The sequence below is a fragment of the Polyodon spathula genome, unplaced genomic scaffold (assembly GCF_017654505.1).
Source record: "Polyodon spathula isolate WHYD16114869_AA unplaced genomic scaffold, ASM1765450v1 scaffolds_1412, whole genome shotgun sequence".
Taxonomy (NCBI): Eukaryota; Metazoa; Chordata; class Actinopteri; order Acipenseriformes; family Polyodontidae; genus Polyodon; species Polyodon spathula.
Genome location: NW_024472892.1, coordinates 16,716 through 36,703, shown reverse-complemented (window position 1 = coordinate 36,703; position 19,988 = coordinate 16,716). Strand labels below are relative to the sequence as shown.

General features: G+C 43.4%; 1 protein-coding gene across 3 annotated transcripts; it reads right to left on the bottom strand.

Moving 5' to 3' along the window:
* Nucleotides 1–1,750: 1,750 nt before the first annotated feature.
* Nucleotides 1,751–19,772, bottom strand: LOC121309605 (rab-like protein 6). 3 transcript variants are annotated; one of them, XM_041242612.1, is made up of 16 exons: nt 19,751–19,772; nt 17,910–18,659; nt 16,029–16,163; nt 15,146–15,193; nt 13,157–13,209; nt 12,592–12,683; nt 11,727–11,867; nt 11,308–11,413; nt 9,582–9,685; nt 8,346–8,776; nt 7,470–7,626; nt 6,331–6,513; nt 5,792–6,092; nt 5,074–5,257; nt 4,905–4,963; nt 1,751–4,656 (listed from the first exon to the last, which is right to left on the bottom strand). In XM_041242612.1, the coding sequence occupies exons 2-16, from the start codon at nt 18,037–18,039 to the stop codon at nt 4,468–4,470; spliced, it is 2,313 nt and encodes a 770-aa protein (XP_041098546.1). In that variant the 5' UTR covers nt 18,040–18,659; nt 19,751–19,772; the 3' UTR covers nt 1,751–4,467. The 3 variants fall into 3 exon arrangements, with proteins under 3 accessions (XP_041098546.1, XP_041098544.1, XP_041098545.1); XM_041242610.1 differs by lacking the exon at nt 19,751–19,772 and adding an exon at nt 19,320–19,744; XM_041242611.1 differs by lacking the exon at nt 19,751–19,772 and adding an exon at nt 19,410–19,744.
* Nucleotides 19,773–19,988: the final 216 nt, after the last annotated feature.

Sequence of the window (19,988 nt, the reverse complement as noted above, 5' to 3'; positions counted from 1 at the left end):
GGGGCATTGCGATTCAACAGAAAGAGACTGCTGTACTGTCCCTATCTACCTTGGACAGCGACAACTTGCACAACCCCCATCCTGACCACCAGGGGGCAGTGAATACACCAGAGCAAATAAACTCAACAGGGGGAACAATCTCAGAGCTGTTAATGTTCAGAACACTCAGAAGGAGAGGCAACTCATCTTTGTCTCAATGGAACAAGCTTTGTGTTAAATAGAAGCCTGTGGCAATGTTAGTTATTAGCACTGGTAGCAGAAAGTGTGTTTTGTGAGATGTCAGAGGGCCCTTTCCTTAAGGACTGTCAGTTCTTTTAGAATAAAAATGTACAGTGTTCCGAAAGGCAGCCGGCTTCACTATAAAAGCGTGTTCACTTAGAAGAGTCAGGATCCTACATTCTGTGCAAAGCCATTTGCTTGCTTGTCTGCCATTCAGCAGCTGTCAGTGGAGCAATGCAAACAGGACTAGGAGTAGGAGTGGAGCATGAACAGCAGTCCTCAGGAGACAGACACAGAGACAGAGCTGCTGGCATCGTGGAATATTTCTACAGGGTATTATTAATCCCTGGTTTAAAAAGCAGGAGCCTAAACCCTTTAATCATGAAAATATTGTGTTTAATAAATAATTCCGTTTTTAAAGAACCTTGCGCTGTGAAAATAAATTTTATGATTATAAATTGTGATTCTGGGATCAGGTGCAGATGGCACTTCATTCGCCCCCTGTGTGACTGAGCTTGTGTTGATGTTATGGGAGCTGAAATCATAGGTTTATATGAGATCTCCCTTAATACCCAGAGATGTACTGTAGTCCCTTTGACTGCAAAACAATACACTGAACAGAAGCAAAATACGTACCCCTGTAGCGCTCTCCTTTACTACACGGTTCCACGCTTCTGCTTTCAAACACTTCAGCAAAGCACGATATTTAAGCCACTGAGGCACTACTCTGCATGCACTGATCAGTCAGAAAAAGATTTCAGCGGCTTCACATGGGGCAGGATGGTGGGTTCTCAGATCAACTCTGGACAGGCCAGACAGTTTACTATGTGCATTTTGTAGCGCTGTGGTGGAGATGACTTATTTATTTCAGTACTCTGCACACTGTAAAATATATCTATAGCCTAACCCTATCAAGTGGCTGCACTGAGAATCACTCTTGTACAGATGAAGGGACACGCATTCTTTTATAGTTACAGCTCCGCCAAGTGGAGAAAGATGGTCCTGCAAAAACTGGAAAGAATTAAGGCAGAGTGCAGTGAATTCTAGGACAAGGCTGTGAAAGCTGTCAGTGCGTTCACCAGAGTGAGGACCAGATGAAACTGGTTTTTCCCGTTGAATGTTATGTTGGCAGATGTTTATCTTAATCAGTTATCTATACAACACTATACATTTAGAAATCCCTTCCTGTGGGTCAAACTCTTGCCCATGCTCTTCCCAGGAACCTACAGATTGACCTTTTATTTAATTAAATATATATCAAAACGGACAAATAAAAAGCATTGTGGATCAGTGATAAAACATTGCCGAGAGGATATGAAATAGACGTCCTTGGTTACAATGCATTTTTCTTTCTTTAACTCAGGGTTGAATAGAAATGATCTCGTCAGGAATGGCAGTTCTCCCCTTGCCTATTGTAAGCAGGATTTTAATAACAGCTTTTCAACACTGCAGCGTGAAGGGTCTTGTGAAAAGTCTGTCACGTGAATCATTATAAGGTTTACAAAGGCTTGGAAGGAGCACACAGCACCAGTTAGGAAGAAAATATTTTTTGCATTTATTAGACAGGCATTTGGAACACAGGTTCACATAGAGTTCAGTGTGCATATGGAAGCATTGAATGACAAATGTTATTTATCAATATCCTTTTTCATCTTTTTACACACCATCAGAATGGGAATGGAGCTGAAAAAAAATTAAATGCATACACCCTTAATAGCGGTAGTAGGGAAATATCCACATGTTGCTCATGCTTATAAAATTCATTTAAATCTGTACAGTGAGGAGAGATGGCTCCCTGAAAGACAGCAGCCCACGTGTTGCCTATAATCTAATCTAAGGTTTCAGGCTTCAAAGAAGCCAGCAGGTGACCTTCTTCTTAATAGGTAGGTAGTGGTCTGATCCATCAGATTGTGCCTTGGAGTCATTTTTAAAAGTAGTGCTTTAAAGACAGATGACCTAAGTGGGTTGCCAGACTACTGACTCTCACTTTAACCCACTAAGTACCAAATCCATTGATAAACAGAACACGCCCTGTATTGGTGTAATTTGATACAGTCTAAATCAATATGCTACTATTCTGAAAGGTTTCAATCTTTTACAAGTGTATTTGCAACATAATTCCCAGCGTCCCATTTTGAGGACAGTCAAATCACACTATTTCCCGTGAGCAGACCAGCGACATTTCACATCGGCTGTGACTCTCAACACATAGAAAAATGACATCATTTAGACGTACGGCTAACAAAATCAGAGGAGTAAGTTATAATAACATAATTAAAGAGAACATTTAAGTAACAGGTAGAGGCCAGTTAAACATTATAAAGTAGCCTGTCCTCCAATGAGGACAATGGTTCTTGATGGATTAAAAGCACCAAGTTGAAAGTGCAACACTGTTCATGGAATCAGAATCTCTGGGGTTGGTAGAGAATGAAAGACGTCAGAGACAGAGAGTATTTATCAAAGCCAGCCGCTGCATCTAAGAAATACGGTGAAGTAGCAATCAGTAGCAGTCTTTACACCCACAAAATTGTTTTATTTTTTTCAGGTCTTTTGATTCTGTGTATTACGCAGCAGAGAGCTAAATATAGCAAAGCATTTTATACAGTTATAAGGCTTCAAGATATTACATTGGAATAAAAAAAAAAAATACAGTGGCTGTCTGGAGTCCAAAATGCAGCAGAACCTCACAGATTTCTTCTAACAGTTCTAGGAAATTAAAAGTGTTCCTGCAGCACCCTTCCATTCAAATGACACCAAACAGGCTGAAACAAGTTACCTGTCAGACAAGTTATTCTAAAAAGAAGATCAATGTTCCGCTTGTGCATTCTGAGAACACCACGTGTTCCGAATGCTTAGGATTCTGCTCCGGTCATGTGAATAGTACTACGCTGCAAAACAGTGCTGCAGAGGAATTAGTAGGGCGCTCCCTTCAGCAGCACTAGTCCAGACCGCCTGTCGCACCAGGAGATCTTCCATGGCTTTTTTTTTTTGCTCCAAAAAGATAGAGAGAAGAGTTCAAAAGAATATGCAGGAGGAGTGTCAGATATCGGAATGGAAGTGCAGTAGTTACCCTCGCTTTGGACACACAGTGCAAACTGCAGGGTATTCGAATCTGAAAACCTCGCGGAAGTCTGACAGCAAGAATTGTTCAAACAAAAGACGTCCACGTTTACTTTCAAATCAGCGTTTAAAGCAAAAAAAAAACAACACACACACAAACAAACACAAGTCAGTCACAGATACAAGATAACCACGGTCCGGGAGCGCCTGGCAGCACACAACGTGTCGGCTTCTGTACTGCAGCAAAACCAACACGTGTCCCACAGTGTCTGGAACACTATGTTGTTGAAAAAGTTAAAACAGCACAGAGCTTTCTAGTTTTCTGTTTCTAAAATCCTCAGCAGGTGCGAGTCCACAGGTCCCTGCACTACATTTTGCAGGATTCAGTAGAATACCAGCCTGTTCAAGATGTAACATTTAAATACTACTGCTGTATGCACCATGATATTTACTTTTTATTCCCTTTCTCTTCAATGTAGTGTTAACTTCCCCTGTTTTACAGTGAAAAATACGTTCTCGATGTGCAAAGATTTGGATGAGATTTTAGAAATGCTCGGGAAACATTTTCGCTGACGGGCGATTTCATGTCTTTGGAAGCAGGAGCGATCAGGGAAAATTGAAGTGTGCATAATAAACACAGATATAAAGAAAGACGCTCCCTTAACACGCTTCTTCTGTCTGTTAAGATGCGGCTGGCGGTAGTAGAATGATTTTATTTCAGCGTAAGCTAGCAAGGACTGAAACCAAAGCAGCGGCAATGATTAGTGATCAGTCTGTCATTTACAACAACCCCCCTTTGAAATTCACAACCAGTATTTTACATCTTACATGTACCACTTTAAACCAGCTCTCCCAGAGGAAACACGTTGATAATGCACAACAGATTAGCACGCCCGCCTCAGTACGGAGACTGCGCATTTTCTGTCAGCGTGTTCATTTCCAAGGAGGCCAGCGAGACCGTGATGAAGTATCAAACAGTCCTCTATTTTCCTTGATACGGGCGCTCTGAGGAAAGGAAAAAAAAAAAGGCAAATAAACACCACACAGGAGGAGTCATAATGGGAAAAAAAAACAAAGTAAAACAAGAAAGATCAAAGTAAAGAGTTGCATTGTTCATCGTCGGCTATGGAGAGCCAGCTGGGTTCCAGAACCACGCCCACGTCCAGCCCCGATTGGACAGGACAGAGTCTAGAGCGCCTCGTAGTCCCCGCCCCCGCTGTTCACTGGCCCCTCCCCTCCTGCCAGGAAGGCCTCCAGGTCGTCCATGTCGTCTGGTTTCCTGCTTTTCGATTTCTTCTTTTTGTCATCCCCTCCTCCTCCTCCTCCTTTCTCCTTCTTCTTTTGCTTGTGCTTCTTCTTAGTGGCCTTCTCTTCCTCCTAAATGGCCGCAGAGAAGACAGTTCATTGCGAATATCAAAAACGACACCAGCATGCAATACTGTTAAAGAAAGGTTTTGAAGCTTTATATTCAAAGTCTTACGCGGAAGCTGAAATATCCAGAGCCCATGCCTTATACTGGAAACTAAACTGTTTGGCAGTCAGTCCCTTCCTGCAAATATGAAGCTTGTAGACTTTCAAAATTCGACAAACCCAGTGTGCTAAAGACAGGCAAGACAGACATGTACCTCTCTGCTTTTTTTCTTCTTTTTCTTTTTGTCCTTTGAGGCGTGTTTACCGTCTTTATCTGTAGGGGAAAACACAATATATAAAATCAGTAAAAAAAAAAAAAAAAAAAAAACAGACAGAACTACTCAGGATGAAGGTTACTTTTATAATGTTTTAAGGCCAGCTTGCCTGCAGCCTCGTCACTGCTGTCTCTGATCTGCACGCTCTTCTCTTCGAAGCCCAGGTCGAACAGGTCAGTGCTGTTTTTGGGTTTGAAGGAGAGGACACTGGGCTTCACGGGCTCGGGAACCTTGGAAGGAGTGAACTCGTTATCGGAGAGGTCGGAGATTTCAACCCGGACCGGGAACACATCCTACAAGATCGGAAAAAAAGAACAGGACTATTGTCCTTCCAAACCAGGGGTGTTCAAACTAAGAAACATGATCCAAGTGTTATAGATTTCACATGTTTAGCCATCCTCCAAAATCAAAAACAGATGATTTCAGCCTTGGTGTTCATACAGTCGTTCATTAGCTCAATTGATTTCATATCCAATAGCTTTTTGCAGGTGTGTACGTGTTTAATTGATCTACAATGGTGGCAGGTCTCAATACTAGTCCTTTAATTCACTCGCTAGCACACTGGTGCAGATTGAAATGCTGGATGTGAGATGTTTGATATTCGCTGCTCTTAAAGTGAATCAGGGAGAGAAAGCGCAAACCCACATCATCTGCTCAAGTCATGCTTCACTGACTACAAACTGATGCAGATTCATATTTCCGTTGAATAAATGTCATTTGACCACTACTGCACTGGCGGCGCTAGATCAAACTTTTCCCGTGCATCGCTAGAAGAGTTATGGCTGACTGACGCACGCACACACACCAGGTGATTTCTTTCTACTCACCACCTTCTTTATTTGGCTGTCCGATTCCTCGCTGTCAAAGTCTGGGTCGTCCATAACAAAGGAGAGCATCTGCTTAGCCACGGGCCCTTCGGGGTCTGTATCCGAGGACTCTGGCTCCTGGGGGCCACTCTTCTTTTTGGAGCCCGCGGCTGGGGCTGGGGCCGGGGAGGGACCGAGGTGAGTTTTCAGGCTGCCGACTTTCTCAGGCCCCAGGGGTGGAGGTAACTCGACAGCGTCAGGTTTCAGTTCCGTTGTAACAGTCTTAGTTTTGGTTGGTGGCTTTACAGAGTTTTTGGAAGACCTAAAAATGAAGAAAAGAACAATATCTTTGAAAAGAGCATCTCACTTTGTGTGAGGCATGTTGCATCGCTAGAGAGAATCAATCCAGTATAAAAACATTCTTGGTTGGTTTCACCAGACCCTGATTAACACTGATCTCGGAGCACCTCACCTAAGGAAGGCATTCCAAGATGAAGGCTAATCAGGGTATTTGAAACCATTAATAAAAGCACTTTGTATCCAACATGCTGCCAGCTCACCATTTAGTGTCCTGCCCAGCGCCCGTCCCTCCGCCCCCTTGGTCCTCCTCGTCACTGGACAGGGTGATGTTCTTGCTGGGGACAGTGGCTATCGGGACAGGCTTGTGGTGGGGCTCGTCATCAGTGTCCAGGTCGTCTTGGAAACCCGCCACCATGGGGTTCGCTCCCCCATCCTCGCCGTCACTGAGTGGGGGAAAGGGCAGCGCATTACTGCAGAGCACTCACTGACACTCCAGGATTTAATACGCACTTACGCAGACCATAAAACGAGGGAGAATTTTAAATAACCCAGGGCGATAATAAAAGGTGCAGATAAGCTTCTCCATACCACTAAACTGCCCTGGAGCTGCTACGAGCTCAATCTGCCTGTTCTGTATGTGACAGAGCGAAGGGATGATCCCATTAGCCAGTCCACTTACGGTGGTGGTCTGGCCTGAAGCATTTGATGCATGTATGTATCAGACATGTGGTATGATTACTGCTCCGTTAGCAGAGTTATTGTCATTGGGAAGGTCAGCTCAGGTCATGTGTGGAGGGGAAACTGGGATCCATATCCTGAAGAACCAGAAGTGTTGAAATTGCACTCCCAGACCTCACAGTATAAAAATATCACGCAGCTCCAACACGAGAATGGGCTAAAATCCCCCTTCACCTCACTTCAAGGATCATTAATCCAGGTGTAAAGCACATTAATACTTGCTTATTAAGCATTGCCAATAGAAGTACATCAACTGCAAAACTAACAGACACTAGAAACTAATAATAGATGAGCTGCACCTAGAAGAGACGCTAAACTGCATTTCGGTCAATAGCATCACAAACCGACTCCATCTACTTTACAGCAGCAGCTTCACAGAAGAACATTAACACACAGCGGGTGAGTTTGCAGACGCTGCCGTCCTGCTCCCTGTGACACCAGGGGGCAGAAAGATAGATTACTGAGCCCAGAGGAAGCTGCAAAAGCATGTAACGCTCAATTCATGGAAAGCGCACTAAGGCAGCGTAACATACAAGGCTCCAGTTTAGTCACGCTAGCTTAAAATCAGACTGATCCTAAGAGGCTTTAGCTGAACTGCTAGAAGCCCAGAATGGCCGAACCTGCAGTAGGAGTGGTCTGGGTTGTCAGAGAGCTCCTTTACCTGTCACTGTCGTGGCCGGCCCGTGGCTGGGGCTGGGGCTTGACCTTGTCCCTCTGAGGGGCGGTGTCCTCAAGGAAGCTGCGGTCCAAGCCGTCGTCCGGTACAAAGTCGTCCACGCTCTTCACCACGCCCTCCGTGGAAGCCGGGGTCGAAGACTCTGCAACACATACACATTTACATGGCATCCTTAGCTTCACCTTCATCCAGTTTAAACTCAGTAACTGAACAGGGAACTTCATTCTCCTGCCACTTATCTAAATTCGATTACTCCTCTCTGATGACCCAGCCGCGAGATCTCATTTATTTAAAAAAGAAAAAAAATCAATGTGCTTCTCTGTTCAGGTGATATACTGCAACTCCTGGGCAGGATCTGCAATGCAGCAGCACCAGGGTTACCAGAGCAGCTGCTAAGAACTGAGCAATAAACGAAAGTGCACCTTTGAATGTCAACAGACTTATTGCTGCTACTAAAGCAATAACATTTACAGGCGACTTGAATCAATATTCATAATATGCAATCACTTTGAATTCTGCAATGAAAAGATCTACAGCTCAATAAAAACCATTCTGTTGTAAGGGTCTGTTAATAACGCCATTACAACTACTACTGGATATTGCTTACAAAAAAACAATTATAATAATTGATGTATATACACACAGTATATTAAGTCTAAGATTCAAGGGAAGTTCTGACTGTAAATTTCAATTAGTTTGGAAGAGGTCAATATAACAGAAACCAGGAATGGATCAAATTGCTATGCAATGGGAGTTATTTCAATCCCTGAACTAGCTTGCAAAGCAGCAGATTGTGCTAGAATCTGCCATCTCTTACTTCTATACTTCGTGTGATTAGCCTGGTCGCCTCACTGTACTCACCGGGTTTGTTAGCAGGGGTCTCGGGGGTGGAAGAGGAGCCGAAGAGCCTGGAGATGATGCTTCGTTTCTGGGCAGGGGGTACGGGGGTGGCTGCAGCGGACGGAAAGGGTGCTGTAGAGAGGGACGGGACGGGGGGAGAGGGCTCCAGTGCTTGCGCAGGAGGAGGAGGTGCCGCTGCTTGCTGCACTGTCTGGATCTCAGCCGCAGGGGGCGCTGTGCCTGCCATGGCCAGGGGAGGTGGGGAAGGCGAGGACGCTGTGAGCAGTGTCTGGATGGGAGGGAGGGGTTGGGGGGTCCCCGGGCTAGAGTTCTCTGTGGAGGCTCCATTCAGAGGGATGATGGGGGACTGGGACCCCGACGATGGGCTCTGTCCGTTGGCCGGTACAGGAGAGGCGTAGCCTTTGCTGCGCGATTCCATCATTTCAAGGAAACTGCAGAAACAAAAAGAAGTGTAGTGAGGGTGTGGGTTCAGTGTTGTGCAGCGCAATGAAACAGCTTGCTTTTGTCTGTTATGTCTGCTACAGCACTCTTGTAATACAGCAGTCCCCATCCAAACCACTGTGGGAGGATTAAAAGATTATTTTAAAGCCTGCATTCTTTACAGTGCGTAATAAACACTGTACTAAAGATAGTGAAGATACTGGATCGTCCCAGCTTTGCTGTACTCTGCACGTTATAATAACATGTTATAATAACATGTGCCAGTGCTGATCAGATAAAGAAAAAGCTAATGCTGACACAGATAACCTTGCACAATAGCTTCCAGGCTCCACCAGAGGGAGCTTTCTCCAAGCCTGAGGTTTAGCAGTGCTGAGAACTGTGGGGTGGAAAGGCTCCAGCAGACTGCCTCTTGGAATTACCTAGCATCTCATTTCAATGACTACAGCACTGATGCCCGAAACAAAGGAATTGCTTCTTTACTCTTACAACATCTGAACTGAATAATCTTTCCAGTGTCAGTCTCTATCCTCCCAAGCTAGGCTGTCATCACCAACAAGCATGGCTTAGTTTTAAGTAAACTAGTTCCATCAAGCTCTTTGTTTTTTTGTAGCATGCAAATAGCGGTACTTCAGTGCAGTATTGTTGACTGCTGCGTAAATTATATACTAGGTGTCGTAATGCGTGCATGCTGCAGTGGTCTATGCATGTGTGCAGGCAGCGTGCACGGTGCAGTGGAGTGCAAGTCCTGTAGCTGTGTGTGCCCCAGTGGGGTGTAAAGGACGGTCGCTCACGTACATTTCGTAGTTCTGATCCTCGGTCTCTTGCTGGACAGACAGCTCCTCCAGGGTGGCGTCGATATCCAACTGATTGGTCTCCAGCTGCCGTAGCAACGTCTCTCTCTGTGGGCGACAGCGGAAACAAAGCTCACGCCAGGCTGCTCTAACCCAGCCCCCAGAAAACTGATACAGCAACAGGGCGAGACACCTCCTCCCCGAGCCCCATCAATTATGAAAGAGAGGAACCTTGAAAAGGGAATCAGGCCCTGCTTGCTTTGTACAGTGCATTGAGGATATGCCAGGATGATTTCCAGAGGACTTAAACTGATATAAATGTAGTCTTAACAAAGAATTGCACGTGGGCTCTTCAGAACAATTCAGCTACTGTATTGAAGTTGCAATGCAATAGATTTTTTTGTTTTTGGTTTTGTTTAAGCAGCACAGCTTGAGATGCTGTCAATACAGCGGTGACCGGAGAGCAGCTATCCCTGCTCTTTCAATCTGTATTCATTGCATGAAATGAATCCTGGAGCAAAGACAGCTTGTGTATTTAAAGATTGATGAGCTATACTTGTGCAGAGTGGAAATGCTGTAGATACAGAGTCCAGAACACACCGAATGCAACTTTCACATAGAAAACAGTCTGATAACTAGATATAAAACATTGCACCAGTTTATTTATTTTTTTATTTATATATGACCTTTGGATCCCCCTCCTGATATTCAATTTTAACAAAAAGATGGGCTGTTATATGTTGTTGTTTATTGTATTTCCCCTGGAGGTACAAGCAATTTGGAGGAATACACTTTAAAAGGATTATAATTAATTTGGAATCCAATTCCCAAAGGCAAAAATAATGGCAGCTGGCCACAAAATAAGGAACATCTCCCGTTGCTGCAGTGCCACTTGCACTGCAGTAACCCCCTGGAAAGCCCATCTTAAATAACTGGAACCAGAGGAACCGGCTCCAGAAACAAAAGGGGGCTCCTAAATCTAGTACCGGATTCTCAGTGCCCAAAACTAACAGGCATTCCGTGTACTACACAGGAGTTGCTTTGCAATCAAGCCTGCCACACCTCCTTCACTGTACTCGAATACACTGAAAACACGGCAGGGACTGGCGTGAGATTTTGTGTAACTGGGGTTGAAGCAGTAAGGTTCCTGCAATGAAAATGTCTAGTTTAGAATGATTAGCAGGATGATCTTTCATAGGTAACATATCATCAATCAATAAGGTTTTGTGCCACACGTTGAAGCCGTTGCGTGACGTAGGGAGCTACGAGATTTAATCCTTCACTAAATACCATATCGTAAATGGTACATCCTGGTCCCTTTTCTACTCCAGGATTTGAGGACAGGATCACAGGGTCTAATGCTTTCTTTGGGATTTCTGTTCCAGTCTGCTAAAAGGCTCAACTCAAGCAAACTCACATGAGTATTTACAGCAGAGTCTCCGCTCTGCAGTAGCTCCAGGACAGTCAATGGAACCTATTAATGCTTGCTTTTGGATTCTGCTTTGCCTTTCCTAACTACCTTGCTTGAGACCCTAAACAAATGGCATGTAACAGAGTTCAAAATGCATGCATCAGCAGCATAATCATGTTACGCACACCAAGAACGACAGGCAAGCATTCACAGTACTGTAAATTACAAGCTTTTTTGGATCATGGACAGGAATGCGATGCGTTCGAAGTTTTGAGATTTGAAGGAGGAGCACGCAGTACAACAGAAGGTGGTAACTCACCTGCAGCTGCAGAAAGGGTATATTGAAAAATCTGTGCAAATATTTTAAACCAAAGCCGTTCCTCATTGAAGACTCAGCGTAGTGAATGTAAGATGAACCAGGGGGTCTGCACAAAGAACAAGGGATGAAAAGCACTTAGCTTAAAACAGCCTGTCTTCTATTGTTCCAAACAGTGCAGTAAAGATGTAATCCAGATACAGATTGATCAAGAAATTTGGATTCTACCTTCATGTTAACAAACTGCAATTACAACTTAGTGCAACGTGTGGCACTGTATGCTATGCAATATTACCCATAGACGCAAAACAACCGTCAAGATGAATATCGCTAGATCTCATAATGCATTTTTGTATCGCCTCTTACTATTACTACTATTATAAGTATTGCTATCGTGATCATCATGATGATTACTATTGTACCTGTTCATGCCGACGATGAAGTCTCGAATGTCGTCGGGCAGGATGACCCTGTGCTCCCCCATGTCCCGGTGGTTCCCCAGCACACACACTGGGACGTGGTTCGGCACTTTGGGAAGCTCCCGCAGGATGTAATTGAATGTCCTTGACAAAGACAGCAACATCACACATGCATTTTAATGGCTAGAACGATTTTGTTAAAACAGGCAAAATTACAACATTATTATTATTTTTTTGTGTGCAAATTAAATGTGAAAGGTAGGGTTGGAACACACTGGATTTTGAGCAGGCTCTGTCCAACTGCATTATCTATGCATTTCATTTCTGTCAAGGTATCTTTGTTTGTATCAGGCTAAAAGAGAAACTAGGATAGCCACAGCACCAAAAGCAAGGCAACTCAATCCCCCATGCCTCTCTCTCAGATGGGAATCCTGTTACAGGCTTGTGTAATGGAGAGCAGCACACTGCAAAACTGGCAGCTAGGAACGGTTATCTGGTGCATAACGTGTCATACTTATAAAGCTGGAACACCTGCTGAAAAACAAAAACTACCTTTCTGTTACAGTACTGTTACCTATTCCCAGCCGAGATCTCAGAGTTCAAACTTCAACAGTGCAAGCAGAAAAGCTAACCTGCATCCAGTTCAAACCTCAGCTCTGGGGAGTTCAATCAGAGCACCCTGCCACTGAACACAACTACAAAGAGCAGGTTGCCAAGTTATGTGCAGAAACATTTTGCTTGTGTTAAGACTCTCTTCCTGTTCCGGCAATCAAGGCAGACAGTTTAATTTCCCTACATGGCTGGTCCCAGGGAGATTCTGCCTGCCGTGTGAGTGTATTAACCAGGGTGAGCACGCTGTCCTCCTTACCACTGCTTCGTGATGTCAAACATCATTATGACTCCGTTGCAATTCTTGTACACATCCAGAAACTCAGCATCCAGGGCCATCTCATTTTCAGACTGCAGACACAGTAAAACAGGATTTCAGATCCATTCGAATGCCTCCCCTCCCAGCTCCAGTTTAAAGATCCCAGTTTAAGCAAGTCCCACAGTAACAGGTTCCAGTTCACGATCGCTTCGTCACCACCAGCCCACTGCCGCTGGTTATATGAAACTGAACTGCTTTTATTGCTACTTTGCTTGGAAACACACACTTTGAGATCTGCATTTCAATTACAAGGAGTTTAGGTCAGATTGACAATTAATTCTTTGTTAGTCTTTGTAACATTGTTTTAAATCAGGGTCTGTCAAATCACCATACCAGTTTTATTTTCCTTTCAAAATAAATAGTGCAAAAACTACTTTGGGATAAATCCCTTGATAAAGCTGTTCACGTGTTTCATACAAAATGTACATTTATACGTCAAAACCACGCTGATGCAGATTAAGGCATCTTTGTATTCTGCGAGTTTACATTAGGGTACTTGTCTTACCTCCTGAGTCTCGTTTTCCACTTTCAAATTGTCTCCTCGCTTCTTGCTTTTGCCTGCAGCAGAAAACAGTTAGGCCAAAAGATTTTCCTCAGAAAGACGCCCTGCAACCCTGGGGGAATGGCTTGTGGTAGACAGAGTCTCTAATACCAAAGAGTCTAGAAAAGGGGTTGGGTCTCCATTAAAGAACATTAGCTGTTTGTTTAAAATACTGTGACCATGCATGAGAAATAAAACTAATGGGAAACACAGGGGTATAGAACTGGCGTTTATGATACAAACAAGCCATTTATAAACAACGATTACCTTTCTGACAAGTAAAAGCATGTTTGACCACAAGTCACACTAATCGCATTAGCAAGCTCCTTCCAATTCTCTACAGTGCAGAATTGAAAATATGTATAAATGTGTGCGTTCAAATTTGATGTTGACCCACAACAAAAGATACATATTTATCATTTCATTCTTAATCCTTACCTTTCCAATTTAATATATCTTTTTTTTTTATTGCATGCTGTGCCTTTAGCAAACAAGTTAGCAGTGAACAGATGAATAACAGACGACCTCTTTGTGTCCACAAACTACGTGGCACTGAGGAAAGGCCTGCCTTTGTGTCAATCAGATAACACACAAGGCACCATGGAAAAATGGAAATTGAGCAAAGACAAACAGTCTGAATTAACTCGAGTCTACAACCAAGACAGCTCTCAACTACAGCATCAGGCATAGGGGATCTGTGACCTGAACCGAAGTGGAAAAGAGCATGAAAAGAAATTAAAAAAAAAAAAAAAAACAGGACAGCAGATGAAAAATCATGAGCAGACAAAATCAATGACGTTAATGATAGAATTGAGGTTTTAACCACAGATGGGGGTGGGGAATGACCATGCATGCAAAAATATTTCAAATAAGCAAAGGGGTTGGCGAAATAAAATTAGGAACCACCTGCCATATGTAGCACACTCGCCTGTGTAAACAGGGCTGATTAATTTGGCATGCAATGCAATTGTGTAATATATCAAAGCTGCACCTCCCTGTCCCAACACACAGTAGAGACATAATGTGATTGAGAACAGACTGGAGTAGTTTGGTGGGCAGTTGCTTCAGTATACAAGACGTTCCAAAAAAACATAGCAGACAACTTCTGTGCAGGAATTTGAGGCACCAGATCAAATGAGTCCATCCTATCTCCTATTGACAGCGTTATGCTCCTAATTACTTGCCCACCTTTTCTACACATACATTTGGTTTATAAATAGGTAAATATCAAGGGTGTGTGACCTACAGGCTGAGAATGCTACACAATCATATAATTCAGACAAACGTGTGTGCCAACAGGTTAAATAAACATGGGCCCTTTCTTAGTCATCTCTAGAATGACACGTGTACAGTTAACAGCCTTACTTGATAACAGGGTGGGGCGCAAAAAGGGGTGCAGAGATAGAGGAGAGGTGAAAGGATTGGGTTAAAGTACAGTGTGACCCGGACTCAGTCCACAAGGTGCCTATGTCACATGGTGTCACTTCATGGAAAGGTATAGTAAGTGGGGTTAGTAATTTCACATTTTGTATTAAGTGTAACAGCTGTGCAGTGGCATTGTAAACATGCTAACATTTCTGCCTGCTGAAGAGACAGAGAAAGACTTACAGTTGAAACGTTAGGTCACTGAATTTATTAAGTTTCTTTCAGTAGTTCTAAAAATGCCCAAATGCTGACGGGAAACCCGAGGGAAGCCCGAGGGAACTCTAAGTACAAAACCATTTCCACAGCAGGGTCGTGAATATCAATTCATCATCAGCTGCACTGGAGAGGAGCTGCAGTAACCTGTTTAGCGAGTCCCAGTTTGCACAGCAGCGTCTCCACTTTGCAGTGACTTTTCAATGCTCCGGCAGTGCTTTCCATGCCCGCACGCTGCAGCACTTCCTACTCTTGCTATTACAAGCAGGTGGTTTGCGGAGCCGTTGCTGCTCCAGCGCTCTGCTGATCGCTCACCTTTGTCGACCACGTCCCACACTTCGACCTTGACAACGTCATCTGTTGCTGTCAAAAGAAACAGAAATGAAAAGATCAGAGTCGCAGCTACAGCCAAGAGCCCAGGATCAGAGGGTGTCGAGAAGGGATTGTATAGTTTAGTTTCCAGCAACAACAGAAACAACTTTTGATTCACGGTCTCTGGACTGAGTTTTATTAAATGACAAAGACATATTTATTTTATAACTGAAGATTAACACAATAAAACAAAAATAAAAAAAAAAATGGATCTAAATTACCGACAGGCAAATTGATTCACTTCTGTATTACAAGACATCTATCTTGGTGCTTCAGCTTTGTGCAAGGTCTCTGCGGATTTCTTCAGCAGGCCATTAGGGAAAGTGCTTGTTATCTGTATTCAGAATGATCTTCTTGGCATACTGTCCAGAATTAGCTAATGCACCCAGACCAGCGCACAGGCCCCAGCTTTCAATTAAACACTTGGCTCTCAGACTGGAACAAACATTTTTTGGCAAGCAAGTCCTGTCCCATACCAGCACTATTAGGAACTTACTGCTGGTTCTACAATATCTGACAAAATTGTTCAGCTGCAGTAAAAGTAATATAAATTTGCCCGTGCTTGAAGAAACAGAAATTAACTTTGCTCTTACGCTGCTGTAAAGATATGTGGCTCCCACTGAACAGAACAGTCACCCAAATGCCAGAGACTGACAAAAGCTTTTATGTCCATTAGATTACCTATAAGTTACTTTGCAATTCTCAACCCGGAGCCGCTCCAGAGTTTACCAGGAGCTGCGTCTGAGTTTATTGCTTGCTCAGGTGTGACAGTGGTCCATGCTCGTGGTAAAACCTGGACTGGATCCACCCCTGCTGTGTCACTTACTCTTGTAGTTCCAGTGAATGCTGGTGACCTGGATCTCCTGGGTGGGCAGGTACTCCTCCAGAAACTTCTTCCCCTGCAGCCGGTGCCAGAGTGTGCTCTTGCCTGTGTTTCTGTCCCCTCGGATCACTATCTTCACTGCAGGGAGAAGCACATGCGCACACGGGGGGTTAAAGGAGGGGTCATGAAACAACATCCCAAACAGACCTATTGGACTGTACAGCACCAGTGGCTCTGGGTTCGAGATCTATTCCAGTTCAGCTATTGTTTCCATCAAGGTCCAAAATTTGTTAATTGAACCGGCCAACGGTCAACTAACTAATGAAGTACTTAGCTGGAACAGACACCAAAGGGAACCCCTGTACTATGTGTAATATGAGACCTGTTTTGGAAAACAGACATTGCAGGACGAAAAGGATTCCTGCCATCACCTTATCATTTCAGTCATTGCTAAACATGACCAACTTTGCCAACCCTGGCTACACTACACAGATGTGTCTTATTAAAAGCATAGTAAAATCAGGAATGGATCAAACAGCTATGCAATGGGAGTCGTATTCCCACCCAGGAATTGTATTTATATGTACACACACACACACACAAAGAAAAAAAGCGTTATGGAACAATTCATTCATTTCCAAAGCAACATATGATCTAGTCAGCAGATTTCTCAAGAAGATTGTCTTTTCCTTCTTTCAGACTGTTCATCCTCACACGCTGACAAAAGCTTTCCTATATTATGCATGAGGCTCATCATGAGGTATTAATATCAACATGCAAATCCACTGAAGGCATTTCTGTAAATGCTGATTGTTACATCGGGGTAAACTGTTTTAGCCTCACAAGACAGAACAGTAGAATTCAGCAGTCAGCACAGAGTCCAATAGACTGTGAAATTAAGAATCTCAATAGAATTACAAGCAAGCCTGGTGAAGACAGAGCTACATCTGTTTAGAATTCAGGCTTCTTAGAACCCTCCAACATTCCCTACACAATATCCTGTGACTATTCTTCAGAGCGCTGGCTCCTTCTTTTCTCTATTAAAACCAATGATGCAATCAGAACATTTCCCAGGTCTGCAGCCAAGGCTGTCACCCTGAGGAAAGCTTGCATTTAATGCGAGAATTCACTCAGCACAAAAAGAGAGAAACAGAGCGTCTGTTTTGAGTTACAGCACCTGATTTAGTAAAGAAACAGGGTATCACAGGTACAACTGAAAGCAGAGCTTGCTTTCTTTTAAACCGCTATCAGCATTGACACCACTGCCAAAGATTTAGCGACACCATACCCTCATAGCTTTGTGAAACCCTGAGCCCGTCTCCATTAGGCGATCAGATGATCCCTGCATTATTTAAAACACAGGTCCTTCGATTTCAGGGCAGGAGAGGGAGGAGGAGAAGGAGCAGGACCAATGAGAAAATGCAGGACTGTTAGGATCAGGGGATGCTGGGCTCTTGCTCTGCAGGCTGCGTTGTGTCATCATAAGTCTTTTCAAAATGAAACACTTGAGGTTGTTGGATTTAGTTGACCGTGTACGGTTTGGTGTTTTTCTGCAATCAGACCCAAACTACGTATATACTCCATGGGCTTTCTTGCAGAGATTCTAGCCTACAGTACGCATTGATGCAAAAGCACATGTTTTGCATCTATTTAAACTATAGCTTGTATTTCCTCGGCGCTGTACACTGCAAGAGAGACCTGGCCAGATCCCGTTTTATAAAGTGGTGTCAATACATGCCCTTTGACATTCATTACAACAGCGCCCTATACTAGACTCAGTGTTTAAACCAGGCAATACGTAATTACATTCAGGTTTTACATCCTCTCTTATATCACTGAGTGAATGCTTTAGTTTAAACAGGCATCTGTGGCTGTTTTACTTACTGTTGTACTGAACCCCCTTGGCAAACCTTCTCTGCAGATTTTGGTTCATGGACTGCAGTCCGGCCGGGATGTTCTTATCTCTTATCTGCCCGGGTTCAGAACCCACCAGCTTCTTCAGGGCCGAAAACATCTCGGGGAGGGGAAAAAGGCTTTAGCTACACTCTCTTCTCAACAGAAAATGAACACGGTTCCCACAAGAATCAGTATCTGCACAGAGCAGTCAGTTGGTTCTAGTGGTCTAGATCTTGAAACTAAACAGCTGCGATATCTAGACAAAGTCACACAGAAGAAAATATCATCTGGAAAAAAAAAAAAAATTCTAGGACAAGGTCGCTCTAACTATGCTACACAATTTAAAATGGCAAAATGTCTATTTAATGATGCTATTTTCATGCTTTGCAGATGCAGGATAATATAAAGTAGGGTCTATCCTAGGATGTCGATGGTTGATAGAGTAAACAGTGAATCGCTTGCCTGAAGTTCCAGAGTAATTGGTTTAGTTGCTGTTTAGAAAAATGTTTTCCTTTTCTATATGAACCGTTTCACAGTTCCAGCTGTGAATCTTCTCTTATTAATCCAGCCAGGTATGTGGTCGCGATGGTAGATGTGAAATTGCAGTCCCTGCTGCACACAGGCGGATGCACCACGTATCTGGGTCCCCTATTCCGACTTGCAAGGGCTGTGCTGTCCACGGCCAATTCCACGCTGCCTCGACGCGTGGGTCTTCTTTAAATCTTCAGCTGGTGTCATCTGCAATTTGAAGAAAACAAAGCCCATCATTGCCAAGCATTTGATTAAACGAATTAGTCTAATCTTGACAATGGAGCAAACCTGTACACGTCTAAATGCGGGTAAAATATACTGGCACATGTAAACTTGACGAACTGGTGCAGTAGCATTATCCCACAATGGACCCTTCATTTTACAGTGTTGTTTAAAAAAGAAATAACTAACGCTATGATTCACAATAAAACACACGTACACTGCTAGCGTGTTAATAAAACAAAAACGCGTTCAATGGCAACTAAAATAACATCCGACCCGAATTCTGAAATCATTCAATTATAAAAAAGCAGGGATGTAAAATCGCGTTGCGTTTCAGATGGATATTATTCAGATGGTGTGCAATATTTGCAACACAGTGCGGTGCAGAAGTACATTTTATGAATTGATTCAAGTCCAGTGCATAAAGCACACACACGCCCCTTTCCTGTGCTCGTAAACAAGAACCCTGAAGATGAAAATCCGTACAGCTAATAATAACGCGGCGGATGGCTACGTGTGTCACTGATACAGATGTCAATGGTACCGCCGACCATTATTAACCTATACAACTGCATTCGTAAAACACCCCCGCATTGTCAAGTCTGATAAAATCATTTTAAAAAGAATTAAAATGAATCAACGTACCCCTTTTCGTGTATTCAAGCCAGCCTCTTAAATCAAGATTCCTCCGATGTATTCCTTTTTTAGTTTAAATAAAACTGCCGGTGTATTTACCTTACTGTACACTCTCACCCTTTCGCTGTACGAGATCCGTCTCTAAGATCGCTTAATGCCCATTCTTCACGCCTCACACAATGCCCCAGACACCAGGTGTATCAATGTGACACTGCAGCTGGATTTCTTTATTCAAATCTTCCCAGTTCTGCAATTCGCACGTCTACTGATTCGCCTTACAAAAAAATGTGTACATTGCACTTTATTTTAAAAAGACTGTTCTCCTTATTTACAACGCGTTCCCTCCCAGATGTCTCATCCAGTCGGGTTAGTGGTGATTTTATTTCAAATTAGGAGCTTCGCTCTCCGGCTCGTTGCTTTGAACACGAAACATCACCCACCCCCAGCAGCCATGTTCCTCTTCCACTGCGCTCGAAACCACAGAGAGCAAGCAGGTAACCGAGCTGATTCAGAGAGGCAATGGCTTGTGTGGAGCCACCTAGCGGCAACACCAGACACACTCCTCTTAAATATTCTACCCCTGTTATTATTATTATAATAATAATAATAATAATAATAATAATAATAATAATAATAACCAATAAACCTAAATTACCATTTAATTATTATGTTATAATC